The sequence below is a fragment of the Hyposmocoma kahamanoa genome, unplaced genomic scaffold (assembly GCF_003589595.1).
Source record: "Hyposmocoma kahamanoa isolate Upper Pololo Valley unplaced genomic scaffold, ASM358959v1 168, whole genome shotgun sequence".
In the NCBI taxonomy this organism is placed as follows: Eukaryota; Metazoa; Arthropoda; class Insecta; order Lepidoptera; family Cosmopterigidae; genus Hyposmocoma; species Hyposmocoma kahamanoa.
The window spans coordinates 913,762-933,133 of NW_020653608.1; the positions used below are offsets into that span (position 1 = coordinate 913,762).

At 37.2% G+C, this 19,372-nt stretch overlaps 1 protein-coding gene across 4 annotated transcripts in view; it reads left to right on the forward strand.

The window, feature by feature from the left end:
• LOC113225616 (transcriptional regulator ATRX homolog) overlaps positions 1–19,372 on the forward strand; it is a 55,555-nt gene that overhangs the window by 14,588 nt on the left and 21,595 nt on the right. For all 4 annotated transcript variants that reach the window (XM_026457975.1, XM_026457971.1, XM_026457973.1 and 1 more), the window contains exons 10-22: positions 1,505–1,621; positions 2,619–2,785; positions 4,421–4,584; positions 5,499–5,636; positions 7,338–7,513; positions 8,957–9,078; positions 11,521–11,644; positions 11,730–11,798; positions 12,688–12,826; positions 14,009–14,186; positions 15,139–15,251; positions 15,885–15,993; positions 17,737–17,908. In XM_026457975.1, coding sequence (XP_026313760.1) covers positions 1,505–1,621; positions 2,619–2,785; positions 4,421–4,584; positions 5,499–5,636; positions 7,338–7,513; positions 8,957–9,078; positions 11,521–11,644; positions 11,730–11,798; positions 12,688–12,826; positions 14,009–14,186; positions 15,139–15,251; positions 15,885–15,993; positions 17,737–17,908 — 1,788 coding nt within the window. The remainder of the gene's footprint in view (positions 1–1,504; positions 1,622–2,618; positions 2,786–4,420; positions 4,585–5,498; positions 5,637–7,337; positions 7,514–8,956; positions 9,079–11,520; positions 11,645–11,729; positions 11,799–12,687; positions 12,827–14,008; positions 14,187–15,138; positions 15,252–15,884; positions 15,994–17,736; positions 17,909–19,372) is intronic.

The following is a 19,372-nucleotide window of genomic DNA, read 5'->3' on the forward strand; positions in this document are numbered from 1 at the left end:
TTTTTTTGTACGAAAAAGAGGCAACAATTTTTTTTGTACGAAAAAGAGGCAACAATTTTTTTTTTTACGAAAAATAGGCAAAAGTTGCAATCGTGTGGATTGTCAGTACTAAGAACGCACATTACGATTCGAATTTTATGAAAATTGATTCAAGTGCATACGATATAACGATTTTTTGTATTGATTTATTTCAATGTGATTATCAAGCGAATCGATTCAATAGAAAGGCAAATCGAGTCGTCTAGATATAGGCATTAAACATTTTGTAATAATATCATTAAATTTGAACAAAACTCGGTTCACAACAAATATTTAGTCTGTTTTTAGGTATTCGGTCAAATACCAAAAAAAAGGATGAATAAGCCGAATACCGAATAGTAACCGAATATTCGCAATGAATTCATTATAGTTTTGCAACTCTAGTCTTCATATCGGCCCGTTTTTGTTGGTACTTTTAATTTGACCTTTTTTAAGGACACCCCAGCTTGATTGAGATAAGTCTGTCGAGGTCTACCTCTCCCAGCGTTTCTATCCACATTCGATTACTTACATTACAACATAGGACATTTCAATTCTAAAAGAGCTGTTTTTTTTCGTCAAAATTATAAGTTACGTCTGTTCGAGATATGTATGTACGTCGATGTCTGCCTCTTCCAGAATTTGAAATTCTGAACCGAGCTATATATTTTTTTTTCCTTAAAATTATAAGCAACGTCCGTTCGTAGTAAGGCATAGTATAATAAAACAAGTAGTGCTTCCGCGTGTTCGACGCGTCAATGATTACACGTCGTCACTCGGAGCGTAGGGTTGTCACATTATTATTTTAGTTAACGTAATTTGTAAAAAAATAAGGTAGGTATTCATTCATTTACAGTATTCTCGTGGTATATTGAAATAATCTTCGTCAAAAACAGTACCTACACATTGATGTTTATATAATATCAGAGTATGATTATGAAATAGAAACGAAATGACGCACATTTTTAGTACAGTGAGTCTGATTTTTGACACTGTTATTCGAACAACTATAAACACAATAGACACGTTTGTTATTTGATGTCCTTTTTGAAACACCGAGCGAACGCTATAATTCTATGATGATAAGCGCGACGACCCGCGCTGGTCAACTTGAGTGCACCGCGAGATTATGCTAATGCTGTCCGTACAGGACTCTTATTATACTATGGTAAAGGTGACGACATGCTTGATATGATACGTGTGTTATGGTACTGTTCTGCCGTGTCAAACCAAAACACTGTTCAATCTAAAACAGCATTTTGAGAAAAACTGCAAAAAGATGTTTCGGCTTCTTGTAATTTTTGAGGTTAATAACACAATAAGATATATTTAACTTACTTCCTACATTAGATATTAAGAAATTCCATGCAGCCATTATAACTTAACTAAAAAGCTATTTCGTAGTGTTTTGGTTTGACACGATAGTGATGTTGACTATACTTGAGCAGTCGGATTTTAGTTATTTTACGATATATTTTGTTTTCAGGCGAACGGAATTAAGTTCATGTGGGACGCGTGCTTCGAGAGCGTGAAAAGAATTAAGAAGGACAAAGGCTCCGGTTGCATTCTCGCCCATTGCATGGGTTTGGGAAAGACTTTGCAGGTATGTTTATTGTTTTTATATAACGTAGTTTAGATTAGCTCGGGTTTACGGTGAGAGCTATCTTGAGGCAATGGCATCTTTTCTGCCAATTTTTGTTTCTGGGTTATCAATATCATTTTATTTCCCTGCAAGAACTTTGCCTTTGTGGTCAGGTTAACGAAAAGTTAATACCATTATGAGTTGATACAATCTGAAATGACTTTGGTTGATTCCACCTAACAGCGAAAGTGTTGGATCAATCATTTTGGAAAAACTATATAGTATAATTGAGGACATACACTGAGTCGCATACAGTGTGAAAACACGATTCCTAAAAGTTTTCCCGTTAGAAAAAAACAAACTTCCTCGAAACTTTACAAGGAAACCGATGTATTGAATAGGTACCCTACATATACCTACAGATTTTTTTTGTCATCTGAACTAAATAGAACACGTATTCTATACGACATACATTTTTCAAATAGCTTTAATTGCGTGTGCAAAAAAATAAATTCTGAAATAAAGGCCAGTGTCCCTGCCACTCGACTTAGGCAAAATGAACCGTATTAGTACGGGAAAAATTTGAATTCAAGCTGAAGTAATATAGACTCTTCTATTAACTGCCTCCGTGGCCGAACGGTTACCATGCCGGATTGCCACGCAGAGGTCCCAGGTTCGATTCCCGGGCCGGGAGAAATGTTTGTATGGCTTACATTTATTTGTCTCGTGAGTTTGGGTGTAATTTGTGGTTGTCTATGTGTGTGTCCATGGTACCCGCGACACAGGGTTTCTCTAGTGCGGGGCTATGTTGAGTGTGTGCGTTATTTATTTATTATTTATTTATTTTACTATAAGAGCTCTTCAAATGTGCTCAATAGCCCTAAAACAAAATATAAAACTTCTAACTAGTTTTCTGTAAATTTTTGCATATGTAAGTCACTGATTCACTGGAGGCACGTTGATTTCTTCTAAGAAAATAAAGTGAGACGTGGAAGTTTAATTTAATGACGCATCTCAGGTGGTGTCCCTGACGCACACGCTGCTGACAAACAGCGACCTGACGGGCGTGAACCGCGTGCTGGTCGTGTGTCCGCTGTCCACCGTGCTCAACTGGGTCAACGAGTTCCGCATGTGGCTCAAGCACGCCGAGACAGACTACGACGTCGATATCTACGAGTTGTCCAGGTAACACCACACCATCTATCCTACCTATCGTGTAGATAGTTTACACTATACTATTGCAGGCCAGGTGTTAGGGCACGCACGCCACGATATATTTTTTTATTTTTTTATTTATTCAGTTTCAAGAATAAATTTTCCAAAAAAACGACGCTTCTTTATCGCTGGGTAAAAACTTTGTGGTTTAACCACCTAGCGATGAGCTAACAAGCTCGACACTTAAATTAATTTACAATTCCCTATAATATTAATTAATTCTAGACTATTATGTCTACATTCAATAGTTGTTATAGATAATAATATCTATAACACTTATTTAAATGTAGACATATACTACAAACCAAGATAGTGTCTCTTTAAAATAGTTTTACGTTTCTTGACATCACTCTCAATGTCACTTAGCACGATCTACCAGGGATCGTTCAGAATTTCTGGTAGCATGTGGTCCAGTCTGCGCATTCCATGTACGTTGTTGTATCCCAGCAAAGTTTACGTTGGTATGTATGAAAGCGAGCGTAAATGTTCAGAGCGCATTCGCTTGATGATGATATTATATATTTTTGATTTTGTGATTACCGTGTCATCACAATTAAAGTTTAAAATAATACAGCTTGATGTTCACTTCTGAAATAAAACAATAGTTCATAACACACTTAGTATATAGTTATTACTGGCAGTTAAGCTCCTTGTGAAAGGGTACGTCCAGATAAGTATTGCCACCTTACATATTTCTGCCGTTAAGCAGTAATGTGAACATTATCGCGTTCTGGTTTTGAAGGGTTCGGGTGCTGGTGAAATTATAGGCACGTGGCACTTGTCAACTTATGTCTCAGGGTGACGGATGCAGTGCCTCTCGAATCTTTGTGATTAAAAATTCTGAGTAGAATTACAATTGTTATGGACAGGCGTGTCGCTTAACACCAGGCGCACGACTTGTTCGTCCTGTCACTTGGTATCATAAAAAAATCTTTCGCATCACATAGAAACATCCTTCACGTCTCATGAGTACATGTTGCAGCCTTTATACAATAACGCAGTATTACAAAATGCTACTACGACTATGCGCTAATTATACAGCGACGAGCAGAGGTAGCGAAACTGAATCTAAAGTAAACACAACTTCCTACGTCAAAAAACAATTTAATCGCACAGTTTGAGATGCTCTGCTCGTTGCTATATGCTTAGTTCAAAATCATAGTATTCTGCAATACAGCGGTATTATGTAAAGGCAGCGATATTATCAAAATTAATATTTTTTCTCTTTCCTATAACTTCGTCAATGCAATTCCCCGAATGCCCCTTCTATCGTCGCTGTCAGTGTTGTCATTTTTCTTTTTTAAAGATTCCTACTTGAGTTGAAATCGATTTGTAATTTTTTATAATAATAAAAATACTACTAACTCTTTATTTCTCCCTCACAAATAACTACTAATAGAGAGCAGTTTCTACATATTTCTGTTTGAGAGGGATTCGCCTAAACCGAGAGAAATGAGTGATGAGAGATGAGTGTACCGCTTGTGCCGACGTCGGTACACTCATCGGTAGGCACTTATCGCCTAACCTTAAGCGAGTGACTGAGCTCTGCCGTAGGGTTAATTCGACATGAGTAATGACGGCATCTGTTTGTCCCCACCTGTCCAGGTTCAAGCAAAATTCGGAGCGAGCGTTCCAGCTGTCGCAGTGGTTCACGCACGGCGGCGTGTGCGTACTGGGCTACGAGATGTTCCGCAACCTCTCATCGGACAGCAACAAGAAGTTCAAGAAGAAAATGCTCCGCCAGTTCCAGGAGAGCCTCGTTGATCCCGGTTAGTTGCTTTCTTTATACTGAAACATCGATAATGACAGTAATTTACTTTTGAACCATAAGATGGTGTGCCATTGGAGTAATAAGGCCACATCTAGAAAATTACAAATGGTCAGGAGAGAGGTATAAAAATTCTACGAACAAAAAATCCAATTAGTCGATACTTTTTTATAGAAGACTTATAAATTTTCACATATATAATTTGTTTTATGTAGTTTGCAGTGTTTTTAAGACTTTCATAAGATAAGAGCACTTTTGACGTATGGACACAACATGCGCATAGAAACTGGAGTATAACTTTTAAGTTTGTTGATTTTGAGTTGATGAGGGATAAGTGGAAATTAAATTTCACTTATCCTAACCAGGGACGGTGTGGTAGGGAAGAGTGGAAAATAAATCCACTTGTCCCCACCAGAAGGGATAGCTGGTAGGGACTAGTGGAATAGGTCGCTTTTTCATACCAATAAGGGTACGAAACGATAGAGCAAGAATTGAGTTTTGCCAATGGCAATCGACGTTCAGATTCTCTGTAGAAGAAATTGAATCTTTAAAATTGCAGCATGGCGCTTTGGATTATTTTCAAGCCTATTATTGAAAGTAGTGACCGATTTTTGCTAGGGTTTTTACATTATTACCTCGTAGATTTTCATATTAAAGAGGATACGAAGCGCCAAGTGCCATTGAGTGGTATTTCAACGACAGAAAACATGGTGCATGTGGTCACATTCTCCCTGAAATGTATCTTATACAAAATCAGATTAACAAGCAACATTTCTGCAGTGATCGAAATTTCGGAGCTTCGATTCCACAAGACAATTTTTGTACAAATAAAGATAAAGTTGTCAATGACTCTGTCTATGGTGACACTATCAAGAAAAAAAATTATATGACAATATAATGTTTTACGGAAACCAGGTCCAGAGATGGTGGTGTGCGACGAAGGTCACCTGCTGAAGAACGAGAAGACGAGCCTGTCGCAGTCGATGAATCGCGTGAAGACGCGTCGTCGCATCGTGCTCACCGGGACGCCGCTGCAGAACAACTTGAAGGAATGTATGTTATGTTCTTTTTCAGTCTGGAAATTATTTCATCGAAGGTATCATTGTAATTGCCACTATTTGGGCACACTCTGAATCCAACTTTAGTTTGTACTGCTATACACTTAAAATAGAAAAACAAGTTTGAACAAACCAAACAAATCAAATGGGTCAATGATTGAGCCACCAAGGACTACGAAGCCTTTGCTAGTATTGTGCCGTAGAACGTAATAGTATAAGTGAGGAAATTGGTAACATAATACGACGAAATTTACTGCCTACCTTTATTATGTTGATTGCTACGATATTGACTGCTAAAATCTTAAAAATGATAATAAAGGAGATGTTAAACCTAAATAATCAAAACTAGAGTTGTTTAAACACTTTACTACTCATCGAGTTCTTAGGTTTTCGCGATTGTTACACATAGGAAATGAAACTAAGTTTCCGGATTTAAATCGCGTATATTTGTTTTTTCAAACAAATCGACGTTTCGGGCCCTTTACAGGTCCCATGGTCACGGTTGACTGTAACGTTGGGACCTGTAAAGGGCCCGAAACGTCGGTTTGTTTGAAAAAACAATTATACGCGATTTAAATCCGGAAAAGTAGTTTCACTTTACTACTCATTATCACGGATTTTAAATAAACAAATGACAATACAATATTTTTACCGTTTATTTTTGTTACTTTTCACCTTTTTAAGAATATTTTCCTATCTGGTTGAGTTATCTTGTGGATTTATTGAATAAAATCGTGTTGTGTAACATCTAGATCACAGGTTCCCTAAATTGTTAGCTCACTGCCCACTTAGGCAAGATAAAAAAAAATTTGCGTAAAAAAACAAAAAAACACGTATTTTTTATATTAACTTAACACAAAAATCACAAGGAAAAATGTATGTATTTCTAATGTAGTTTATATAGGTAAGTCAGTTTTTTTTTGTCAAATGCGGTAGCACCCCCTGAACCGCATCAACGCCCCCCAATTTCTTCCGAGGCCCCTACAAGGACTCTTCAGCGCCCACTGGACTGGTAGGGACCACTCTGGGAAAGTATGAACTAATCCAAGTCCAACTGGGGCAACAGTCGGATTCATTGGGCCATAAGTGTCCTTATAATTCGGCCAGCGACAAGGCAGAGGACGTTAAATTTATCAATGTATATTTTATGCTATTTCTATTGTAACAAGGTGAGTTTGGGTGTAATTTGTGGTTGTCTACCTATGTGTGTGTCCTTGGCAATCGCGATACAGGGTTTACCTAGTGCGGGGCTATCAGTGTGTGCGTAAAAAAAATCATTGTAAATCGATATTTATAGCTGTTGTTGTTCCGAATAAAATAAAATAAAAATAACCTTATATATATAATAATAAGCGAACCAGTCTGCAGGAAGGGTTTTCCCTCCATAGCCGTCCGCCATATAAATGTGGAAGCGTGACGCTCCGTGCGAATCTTTGGCATATCCAGAAATGACTATTGTAAAACTCCAGTAATGTTAAAAACACTTTAATCACGGAAATATTGAAGTTGTTACACGAATTTTATTGCTACATGTCAGTCTATGATAAAAAAAACTAGTACGGCGCGAGAGACGCGAACGGGGGTCTCCGCCATCTTGTGGTACGAAACGCGAGAGGCGAGGCAAAATTTTGCTCGTTTCGAGTGCGGGTTATTACTGCGTTATAGTATTTAATTTGTGAACTTTGCTCTTGTCCAGACTACTGCATGGTGCAGTTCGTGAAGCCGAACCTGCTGGGCAAGTACAACGAGTACCTGAACAGGTTCGTGAACCCGATCACGAATGGGCAGTACACCGACTCCACGGAGCAGGACATCCGCGTCATGAAGCGCCGGTCGCACGTCCTGCACAAGATGCTGGATGGCGCAGTCCAGGTAACAGTCGGTCCTCATTTCAGTTTCTATAGTAGTTTACGTTTACACATAGCGCTCTGTTCTTTTTACAGTAATTAACACTGATAATTTTTGAACAATTCTTTGATTAAATCTTTCACAATTTTCACACATTATTTGATTTTTAATTCGAGACTTAATCACGTATAAAACATATTTTAATCACCTCGACGCTTCGGACGTATTGCAACGTCCATGGTATCGAAGGGACTGGTATATTTTGAACGATTGTTTACTTATGTCTCAGGTTGACGGGCGCAGTGGCTGTGCCCATAAGATCTTTGCTATTTAAAGCTCTGAATGACACTGCAACTGTTATGGATAGGCGTGTCGCTTAGGCTCAATTTATATTGCCGCGGAACGGAATGGAAGCGAATTTTTGTAACGATATTGTACACAGCATAATGAACGTCAATTGTGTAACGCACAAGCTAGATACGAACCATAGTCTTCCGCGGAATGCGCGAAAATTCCGCTTCCATTTCGTTACGACGTAATATAAATGGAGCCTTCCCACCAGGCGCACGACTTGTACGTCGCGTTGCTTGGTATAATAAAAAAAAAATTTCACTACCATAATTTTCAAATATTTAAAAAAATATACTCCACTATAATCCATTTCACACAGGATTAGTATGGTGACATTTCCAATATTTACCATTACACACATACTATTTTTTAGTAATCTGTCAACCAGGTTACAAAAATAAATAGTAAATTTGTTACAATATATCAAAAACAAACAATATTTGTTGCAGTTGTAATATTAAGTAAAAATTACGGTATGTGAAGTAGAGAGAAAATGTAATGATAAAGATAAAAATAAATTGCCCCAAATACTTGATGCGTAAAACTAAATATTTGTGCCTACAGATTGACACCATAGAATCGATAAATAGAATCTGTTTTATTTGTAAAGAAGTTATAATTATTTTAAAATTTGTATTGAATTGATATTCAATTATTTTTTTGTGAAATTACTCCACTAATTTGTTGTAATTATTAATATAAAAATCTAACACTTATAAAAAATTCCGTCGATCCGGCCAGATTCAAACCGACGTCATCGAACAAACCGCGCCGAACGCTATGCCATGCCAGGGAACGAACCAGCGGACCTCACGAATTTTTCTATGTGCTTGTTCTTGTCAAGACGTTGAAAAACCAAATACAAAGATCCTACAACAAGCACATAGAAAAATTAATTAAGACGTCGGTTCGAATCCGGCCGGATCGATGGAATTTTATCTCAGCGCTCGATGTTTGTATTAATAATTGTAGCAAGTTATAATTATTTTATTAATCTAGCATTTAGACAGTTACGTTTTAACAGTAATTTTCGTTTTAGCTTTCGAACAACAATTTACACTCATTTAGACTGTTCTTTTTTAAAAGCGATTCACACTTTTGTTGTATTTTGTACAGAGACGGGATTACAGCGTGCTAGCGCCGTTCCTGCCTCCGAAGCATGAATACGTGCTGTTCATAACGCTTACAGAAGTACAGATCAAACTGTACCAACATTACTTGGACAACTACTCGAGAAGGTAAGTGAAAACACGAATCAACACGGAAACAGTACAAAGGCAAAGACAATAATTCGTCTTTGGGTATAGCTGACGGTTACCTAACACAAGCTAGATTTCTGTTTTTATTGAACAGATTTTGTTTCATTTATCCGAAAACACGTTACGTTTTTATTTCATTACACTATTTTGACACATTGGTAAGTTATTCTTTTCCCGATTCTCATTTTCCCAACTAGTAGTTACTATGTTGATCTGCCACGCAGAGGTCCCGGTTTCTATTTCCGGGCCAGGCGAAGTATTTGTATGGCCTACATTTATTTCTTTCGTGCTTTTGGGTGAAATTTGCGGTTGTCTACCTGCGTGTCCATGGCACCCGCGATACAGGGTTTATTAATTTATATTAGATACAATAATGAATACTAATTTGAAATCTACTTTAAATACACATTATTTTAGAATAGTTGGCCACTCAGGTTATCATAATTTTTTTTTTATCAAAGATGCTTAAAGTTTGTAAAAAAAAAATGAAATAATACTTATTTTTAAATTTAAGTGCCATAGTTAGTCATACTATTTACTGCCTATCTATTAGCACAGTTAATGTAGAATGTTATGACACCAAAAAACCCGAAGGAATTGATTAACTTGTAGTCGTGGTGTACAAAAACGTAAAATAAGGTGAAAATAATTAAATTTAAAGAAAAAAAAACATATCTTAAGTACTACATGGGATATATTTTTTTTAATATTTTTTTTCAACGTTCTTAAAGTTTACCATAAGGCATTTCAGGTTTATCCATTCTCTACCGGACACCCTGTATATACGAAACTTAATACTTAGCACTCTAAGCATTGACCTACCAACAAATGGACGTCGGGTCTAATACAAAAACCACGAAAAAAATGTTCGAAGTTAACCTATACAAACAGAGTGACATGTAACGAAATATAAAAAACTAAAACATTTCATTTAAATTGTAACGTCATTGCAGTACTGCCTAATTTTGCTTGAAACAATTTAAGGACCCAAAAACACCATACTCAGCTTCTACTGGAAATTTAACAAAATGCACCATATTTAGCATCGACTGAAAATTACTAGAACACAAGAGTAATGGAGTAGCCTTTATCGTAAATATTAATGAATTTTTATATATATTATTATGTCAAATTTTGTGCAAATTCACTTAAAGAAATAATAAAGAGTTGGGCAGATCCAAACATACAAGTATTACTACAAATGTGAAAGTAAGCGTGTATTATAAGAAATGTACTGATATTCCAACTAAACGTAAACCGTAATTCCAAAACCGATTTAGTTTAGTTTTTTAATCTTCCTAAAAAAATACATTTGACATTTTATTTCGTTAGCTCGAATTAAACGCCATTAATAAAAAATATTTTTTTAAATAAGATTAAAATCAAAGCGACTCTATAGTTTCTTTGTTCTAAATATGTCAATCGCTTGTGGTTCGAACAATTGAAAATGACCAAAAAGTTTATATAAGCTTCTTGAAATTGACGTAATGGGTCTCTTACCATCTTTTGCGCATGCAATGTGTAGAAAAAGGGCAGTTAGCTATTGGATTATTTTGTGTGCTTCTGTAATTTATATTTACGATTCATTTATATATAAATTAAATACGACAAAACTGTACAAAATAAAACTTTTAAATGAGAACTATGACAACACAATATATTTGTTTAGTGACAATATGATAAAAAATTCTGTTTTTACACTTTACGGCAGTAATTTTTACAAGTTATTATTATATGGTACTGCATGATTAACAACTGCGCTCTCACTTGAACAAATGAAGACTGTTGCACGATTACCGCTCTGTATGCGATTTTAACGCGCTATAGGTGCGGACACTTTTTAGCGCGAACCCGACGTCCATTTATTGGTAGGTCAATGACTCTAAGAGTCGTATTCCGGAACTCTACTCAATGCTCAAGTCAGGATTTGAGCAGACTTGAGTATGATTTTCAGTGCTCACTGCAATACTCAAGTCCTGACTGGAGTATTGAGTAGAGTTCTGGAATACGACCCTAAAGTCTATTAGACACGACTCGAGGATGATACTAGAATGACATAAGGATACGGAACCAACCATAAATTGCAGAAAAAGGTGTTCCAATACACCACAATTAATTATAAATGAATTTAAGGTTTTTATAAAATAAAAACCCTAGTTTTACTCCTCGATTGGAGAATATTCTAATTCTCCTTTATTGAAAAATAATCTAACTAACGGTGCAGGAAAATATTGTGATGAAAACTGCATGTCAGTTAACAACCCCTGGAAAACGTCGTAAAGTTCTTAAACCGAATTGGTTGACCATGGCGGTCTAGGATCTAAAAAATCTCCTTAGACAATATCCGTGCCCAACAATCATGCATTAATAGTGGATTGTTTAATTGAATGTTCAATTGATGGACAATTTGTCTTCTGCCAGACCACTGGCGGGCAAGTCCTCGGGGTTCCTGTTCCCGGACTTCCAGTCCCTGCAGCGGATATGGACGCATCCGCTCGTGCTCAAGTACAATTCCGAAAGATACGAGATTATGCAGCAAAAAAAGGTACGTCACACCTTCCAGTTCCTTATTTAATAAATAAATATATTTTAAAACATTTTATAAATGCATTTCTCTTTTTGTGTAACAGAGGGAGAGAGAAGAAGAAGACTCAGAAGGATCTCTAGTTGATTTTATTGATGACGATTCTACGCCAGACGTAAGTAAAATGCTTTTGTGCCCTAATTACCTCAACAATTACCTGGTCTCAAAATAAGGAATGCCCTGTATAGTGAGTACCAGGGCAAAAAATACACTCTAAGGCTCTACCTGGCTGTCCAACTTCAACTCTGAACAGTTCGTTTGGATTTTACGAAAAGAACATATGAATCAATAATAAAAAACAATATGTCTTAAATCCTGAATGTTCATCTAATAGCAGGTTTTTAATATCTCAACTAACACCAGTAATAAACATACCATCACGCCTGTCTCCCAATGGGGTAGGCAGAGAATATGATCTATGTAATCGCTCGAGTCGCTCTGTGTTCTTATCGTATTGATGGCATACATCATAATAGTGTGTCCCAGAACTCTGCCACATCGACCGCGTCACTAGTAGCCGCTCTTGATATATTTATTTCACTTTCTTCACTCGCATTAGTCACATACGTCCATTTGTTTTTGACACTTTTGTGGTGAAGAAGGGGCTTAAAAAGGTCGCATTGGCAGAATCATAATCATATTATGAATTTTCAAATAAAACAAAAAACGTAATTCGTCTATTTCACAGTGTTCTATGGAGACCTCCATAGCGACATAGTGCGGCCTTTTAGGCCCCAGGAATTAAAAATAAAAATTCTACGCAGGCTACATCGACACACAACAAACACAATGCTAACTTGAATTTAGTCGATTTTGTCTTTTCATGCCTAATTATTTAGCAAAACGAAGAAAATAATAATAATCATATATTTTATAACCTATTATGAATGACTTCTAGTAACAATAGGTATTTACCGCAAGTGAAAAATTGCAATTTTTAAGTTAGCATATGGTTGATTGCTGGTGTCGATATGGCGTCTAACATAAGTTGTTTCGTATGACAGGAAAGCTCATCGGAAGATTCGACGTCAGACGTATCGGACGTAAGCGACGACAGTCGCAAGAAGAGCAAGAAGAAGAAGTCCGCTAAGAAAAACAAAGATCGCAAAAACGCCCCACGTCGAGGCACACGCGCGAACCCAAGTAAATACCACGCATTACTTGCTATATCATCGAAACTGTGCAATACAAAAATATATGTCGGAACTCTGAATCTTGAGACATCGTTTGGGCAGATTTAGGAATCGTGCAATGCGATTACGTTTAAAGTAACACTGTATATTTTAATCACTTTGAAATCGAACAAGACCTTGTACTTTCTATTAATTTTAACGATCAAAATGGGCAATAGGCGAAACGGAGGACAGTTCCGTGACGACGACTACTCTGTATGGCGACCATGGAAAAAAGTGTCCGATTGTGTCCGCCAACAACGTCACGACTCTGTCGTAGTGCGGGAAACCCACTTGTGTAGGGTGGTCCGCACACCGCCAGGTGGCGCTCTTGCGTTCCGTTTAGTATCCGCACGATTCGTATTCGTTCCGAATCCAAGACTACACAAATTTAGAAAACTTTGGATGTCGAATCCGAGAAAATACAAATATCGCTTGTACACCTAAAGATGAAATGACACTTTGGATACCTGTGACATTTCGGACCGTCATTTCTCGGATTCGGAACAGGGGGTCTACTCTCGATCTCCGTCCGACTTCCGTCCGAAACAATTACTGTCAAATAAGTAATATTCGACAAAATGAAAAGACAAGTATCAAGTATGAAGCTTCATTCGCGGCACGCGTCTTTTCATTTTATCAAGTATTGCTTATTTGGCAGTAATTGTTTCGGACGGAGATCGAGAGTAGACCCCCTGATAATAATCGAACGTAGTGCGCAAGCGCTCTTAAGACGCATTTTTGTTCAGCATCTTTAGCAATTTTTTTTATTATTATTGATACAAAGATGGAAAAACAACGCAAACAAAAATTACTTTGATATATGACTGGACTCGAACCAGAGTTTATTGCCACACCGGAGCGTCCGCTTTTACCAGCAGAGTTTCAGACAAGTCGGCAGATCTGACGAATTTCTCTGTGCTTGTTGCGGATCTTTTTTATCCTGTCAGTACCACTTGTGAGAAATTTATAAAACTTACTTCACTCCCTTTTTATTTATTCGCAGTATATTTGTGTACTATAATGTTATTTATATTGGAATTGTTGGTTTAAATTATAATTAATTAATTATAGTTATAATTTAATGTAATCATGTGACGAGCACGTTTCTAGCAAATAAATTATTTGATTGATTGATTGTAATTTTGTACAGTTGAACAAGCAGAGGAAGATATCGCAGACCCCGACATAGTGGAAGTGAAAAATGAGAACCCGACAGAGTGGTGGATCCCGATGGTGACCGAAGATGAGATCGAGGATATGCGCAACTCGCACAAACTCGTGCTGCTTTTCGAAATACTTAGGCAATGCGAAGCCATTGGCGATAAAGTGTAAGTAAATTTATTAATTAATTTCCCTATTCCACCTGTTCTATCTGGCTGAATTAGAAAGTCTTATACGAAAATTTTCGAAATATTCTGTTTCAAATTTTGACGTTCACAAATGGTGTTGCATAAAGTATAAAAAACCGCGCCGCCAGGGCAATTTACAAACGGCGCCCCAGAGTGTCTATGAGAGAGAAACTTACGCTGTTTATGTCCTTATTTATCGAAAATAGTAATACCAAGCTTTAACATGTACGCTGATACTTATTACCTACTCATCTACCACATCCTTTTTCATTAGAATTCCGTATTTTTTCCATACTCTGTAATGTATGTCTGTATGAGTTTCTCTAACCTTTTGATTTGCTTAAAGGGAATGCAAAGCCATTAATATAAAAATAAAAAACAATTAAACAACTTATTTACTAATAAAAAGTACACACAGTGTCCGAATTTTCAAATGACAAATCCCTGACTTCATTGTCTGATTTTTGACAGCTAGTTACTTTTTATTATAATTATTATTATTTAAATTGACCCAAATAACTGCGAACGTGTTTAAATGATTGACCGATTTATTAAATCCTTATGTGCACGCCCATATTATTAAAAAAAACGGTTAATCTAGTTTAGTCTAGTGAGTGCATTTAAATAAATATTGAAAAAGATATGAACATGCATTTCCGTAGTCAGCGCTATCTTATACCATTAGGTATTGAAACATAGTCTTCAGGATATTCCACATTATATGTAAATGTATTTAACTTCCTTGCAAAATTATTGTTGCCGCATATTTATATGTATAATGTCTACGAGTTTATTAAGAATATATATGTATATTCGCTGCAAAGGCGAAAGTACTAAAGCCCTGTTGTGTCCTTTTGAAGGTTAGTAATTTCGCCTTTCGAGTGACGATATATCTATATATATTATTAAAATATTCGTTTGTCTATTTCAGGCTGGTATTTTCCCAATCGCTCTATTCATTAGACCTGATCGAGCATTTCTTAGGCAAAGTTGACGAGGCGACGCAAGACGGCAGGATCGACGAGAAATTAGGAGGGCACGTCGGTAAGTACATCGACATATTATGGTTTTAGCAATTCCTTATTGCTTCTCTTAGATTACTTTGTACCGTCTCATGTCTATTCGTCACTTATAGCACTTAAATGACGTAAGTTACAATTTTGACCTAAACTAAAATTGCAAAACACGTATATCGACTTCCAATAGTCTTACAAAATAAATAGCAAAAAGGAGTGGACGAAATAAAAGTAAAATAATTATAATGTCGCGTTTCGTATAACATCGCATTAAGAAGGTACCAAATGTGATATTATAAGACTTGTGACACGTAAGCGCCCAGATACAAAAGCCGAAAGTTTTCACTCGGCTGCTGCACGGCGACCGCCCAGTTACCACGCCTTCGCGTACATTAATGGCGAATCTGAAATCTGTTTACTAGTCAACAACATTTAAATTCCTCTGAATAATACAACCGCGCGGTCGGGACGCTCATTTAAGTTAAAACTTAAATGCTAAATAAATAGGGCGTATTTTGCCATGACGTGTCTATTAGCACGCGGTCGCTGTGCGGTGGCAACGCGGCCTCGTCTTCATCTGTTCGTGATAAAACGGGCATATAGTGAAAAAATGTTTTCATAACTTTTTTTAGTTAATAATGTGTTGAAATATTTTAATTAGGATCATGGTCGCCGGGCGTGGACTACTTCAGACTGGACGGTTCCACCTCCTGCGAGAACAGATCCATTTGGTGCAAGAACTTCAACAGAGAAGATAATCCTAGGGCTAGGTAAGCTACGTTGACGTACATCCACATATTACTTACATATTTCTACTCATCATCTTCAACCCATTTATATGTCCCACTGATGGGCATGGGTCTCCTGAGGGTCATAAAAAAATTTCAATGTCCACCACCACAAAAAATAATTGAAAACACATATTTATTAACACATAAAATCACAAGGAAAAAAAAAATATATATTTGTAGTGTACTTTTTATGTAGATAATTCAGGTTTTTTTTTTCAAATCTTCTACGTGCCGGTTTCATCACGATGTTGTCCTTGGCAGTTACTAGAGGTATACTGTAATCCATTTCACACGGGACGGGTACTATGACGTTTAAAATGTTTACGTTGCATGTTATTGCTAGCTTATAAAAAGACATTGTAAATTTGTTATAATAAATTACCTCAACTTGATTTGTATAACAGAATATTTTTCCATAGAGATTGATATTATAGAATCGATAAATGGAATCGGCTATTGTGTTTCCCCTTCAATACGAGTATGTATGCGGGTATGAAACCTTTATATCGAAGGAGGTTCAAAACTTTTGGATAATGTGTAATGTCCCTAACGGCGTAAACCCCGTGCCCAGCAGTGGGATGTAATTGTAATATTAAATTTTCAGTTAACAGGATCCATTGGTGTTAATATAATAGAAAAAATATATAAGCTATTATTAGTAGGAATATTATATAACATATTATTTAATTAATTAAAATCTAAAATGTCATGTAGTTACGAGGCATCTCGTGCGAAATCATTGTCCGTGCGAGATGCCTCAGTACAGGCGCTCTGTGGTCCTCTGCCACAACCTTCAGAATGCTGCAGAATGTTTAACTGCCTCCGTGGCCGAACGGTTACCATGCCGGACTGACACGCAGAGGTCCTGGGTTCGATTCCCGGGCCGGGAGAAATATTTGTATGGCCTACATTTATTTCTCTCGTGAGTTTGGGTGTAATTTGTGTTTGTCTATGTATGTGTCCATGGCACCCGCGACACAGGGTTTCCCTAGTGCGGGGCTATGTTGAGTGTGTGCGTTGTTGTTGAGTGTGTGCGTTGCTGTTGATTCTCCCCCCGGAAACTTCTAACAAACGATGGTACTTTTTTCCGCAAGACGGCATGAAATCAATTTGTATTGGCCAACGCAAACATCCCGGAGGCGCTGCAATACCGGAGCAGTCTCAACATCATCCTGAAAACGTTATTATAATGGACGCGCAGGGAATTTAGCGACTATTGGGACCACCTAAACCATAATAATGGGTTGAAGATGATGAATACTAATAGTAAACAATGATTGCTTAAGTCGATACATCGCACTGTTGTTACAATAGTGTATTAACTCAAAAAGTGTATTTTCTCAGAATCGACGAAAAATGAATTACGCGTTTCTCGTGAAAGATCTGTGTAAATTTAACTATAGGTTATTTCCTACTTGCCAAATATACATATTTAAAAATAAAAGAGGAAAAATAATTTCATTATATTACTGAATAAGGACTATTTTGGCCGGAACATGCTCACATAAAGCGAGTCTCATTTTGAGTTAAGTAGACATTTTTAGTTGTTTTTTGCAATTTTCTAACCACGGCTTTATTGACCTGTAGAGAATCAAATTTTACGTTCAACAATGGTATAATCTTGAATTTCACATATTTTGAGTTATAATACTATTGTAATAGCAGTGCAACATATTATTTGACATTTTGCGACTCGAACTTATGGTTGAATTTTCGTGATAGATTGTTCTTAATATCGACGCGTGCTGGCGGACTTGGTATCAACCTGGTGGCGGCCAATCGCGTCGTCATCTTCGACGTCTCCTGGAACCCTTCGCACGATGTGCAGAGCATATTCCGAGTCTACCGGTTCGGTCAGAAGAAACCTTGCTACATCTACCGGTTTTTGGCTATGGTGAGTTCTTTTGGCTCACACTTTATCTGCACCTTGAAAAGGAGGATTATCGTCCCCATTTAGTGGGGGCACTTCACATGGCTTGTATTCGCTATTGGGTGTTTGATGTACATGGAAAAATATTTGACGTACAGACACTGGCAAATATGACCGTCCACACATGAAGATAAATAAAGGTAAACTAATGAATATGATCGATCATAGTGTGGACGGTTTACTTGCGTATTTGTCTCTTTTGACGTGTATCGAGAAACCAGCTAGTGCGCTGTGACGCGATTTTTGGTGTTTCCAGTATTTCGTCCGGGATAATGCAATTACGCTTAACAAGCATATGAAGTTGCCATTTCGGTAAGTTAGTGGCCAAATCAAATCCACGTAAACGTTGTGGCAACCAAATTAACCTGATTATTGGAATCTATTTGTTATCAATCTTTAGGGGAGCTGAGCAGGTAAGCAGGAAAAGTCCGAGTTGGTTGATTTGATGACTGCATATATTTCATGTTTATTACCCTACAGAAGTACCTTATATCTAATCGCATATAGTACTATAATCGAGGGCTGTAGCTCAGATGCATTGCGAGAGGTATTTCTATAAACTCAAACTATAATAATCTTCAATTTTATACTTTATTTCACTTTTTTACATAATTTTGGCGTAGGGTTACGAAACAATAATCTTACTATTATATGTCAAGATCCTTCCTTATTTTCTTAGCGTTCCAAATACAAACTATAAACACTACCTATGTTCAGCCAGCAATCTTACTCAAAGAGTACAGCCTAGTCTACATCCCTCTTCCTCACAGCTGAAGGGGCGAATATCCCTAGCTGATGGTCTACCTATGATAGGCAACTTACATCTGCGATCAGCCTTCACTACAGGCTAGCCACACACTGCTTGGAAGTCACTAACTTACCAACAAGTAAACCACCGAGGAGGCTATGGCTTTGGTCTGCCAAAAACCTATCTAAAAGGACAGACCATGATCACATCCTAAACAAACAAATCAAAATATTTTCACTAGTTAGCTATCCTATCTAATTAGGGAACCTGACTAAACCCTAACACTTTATTTTAGCGACCCTAAACTGGCTGAACGATCCTAATAAAAATTCTAAACATCACTACAAGTTCCTAACTATCTCAGCCTAAGCTATCTCCAACGTGGATGCTGCCACAACGACGACACAGGCTTGAACATCCATCGGACGATCACTGGGTTACATCACTATTGATCTCCCAGCTGCCTTAGTCCTCATTTTGCAGCTATCACGTTCCATCAGCTTCACTTGTCATCCTTAAACAACAAGAACCAACCCACGTATAACGTCAACAACATATTCTAACTACATGTCCTCAGACATACATATGGTATGAGGGTATACCACATGAAGAATTTCTAATAATTAAATAAATATATTTTCCCAGAATGCAGACAGTCCTTGATCAACTGGAGGGATGAG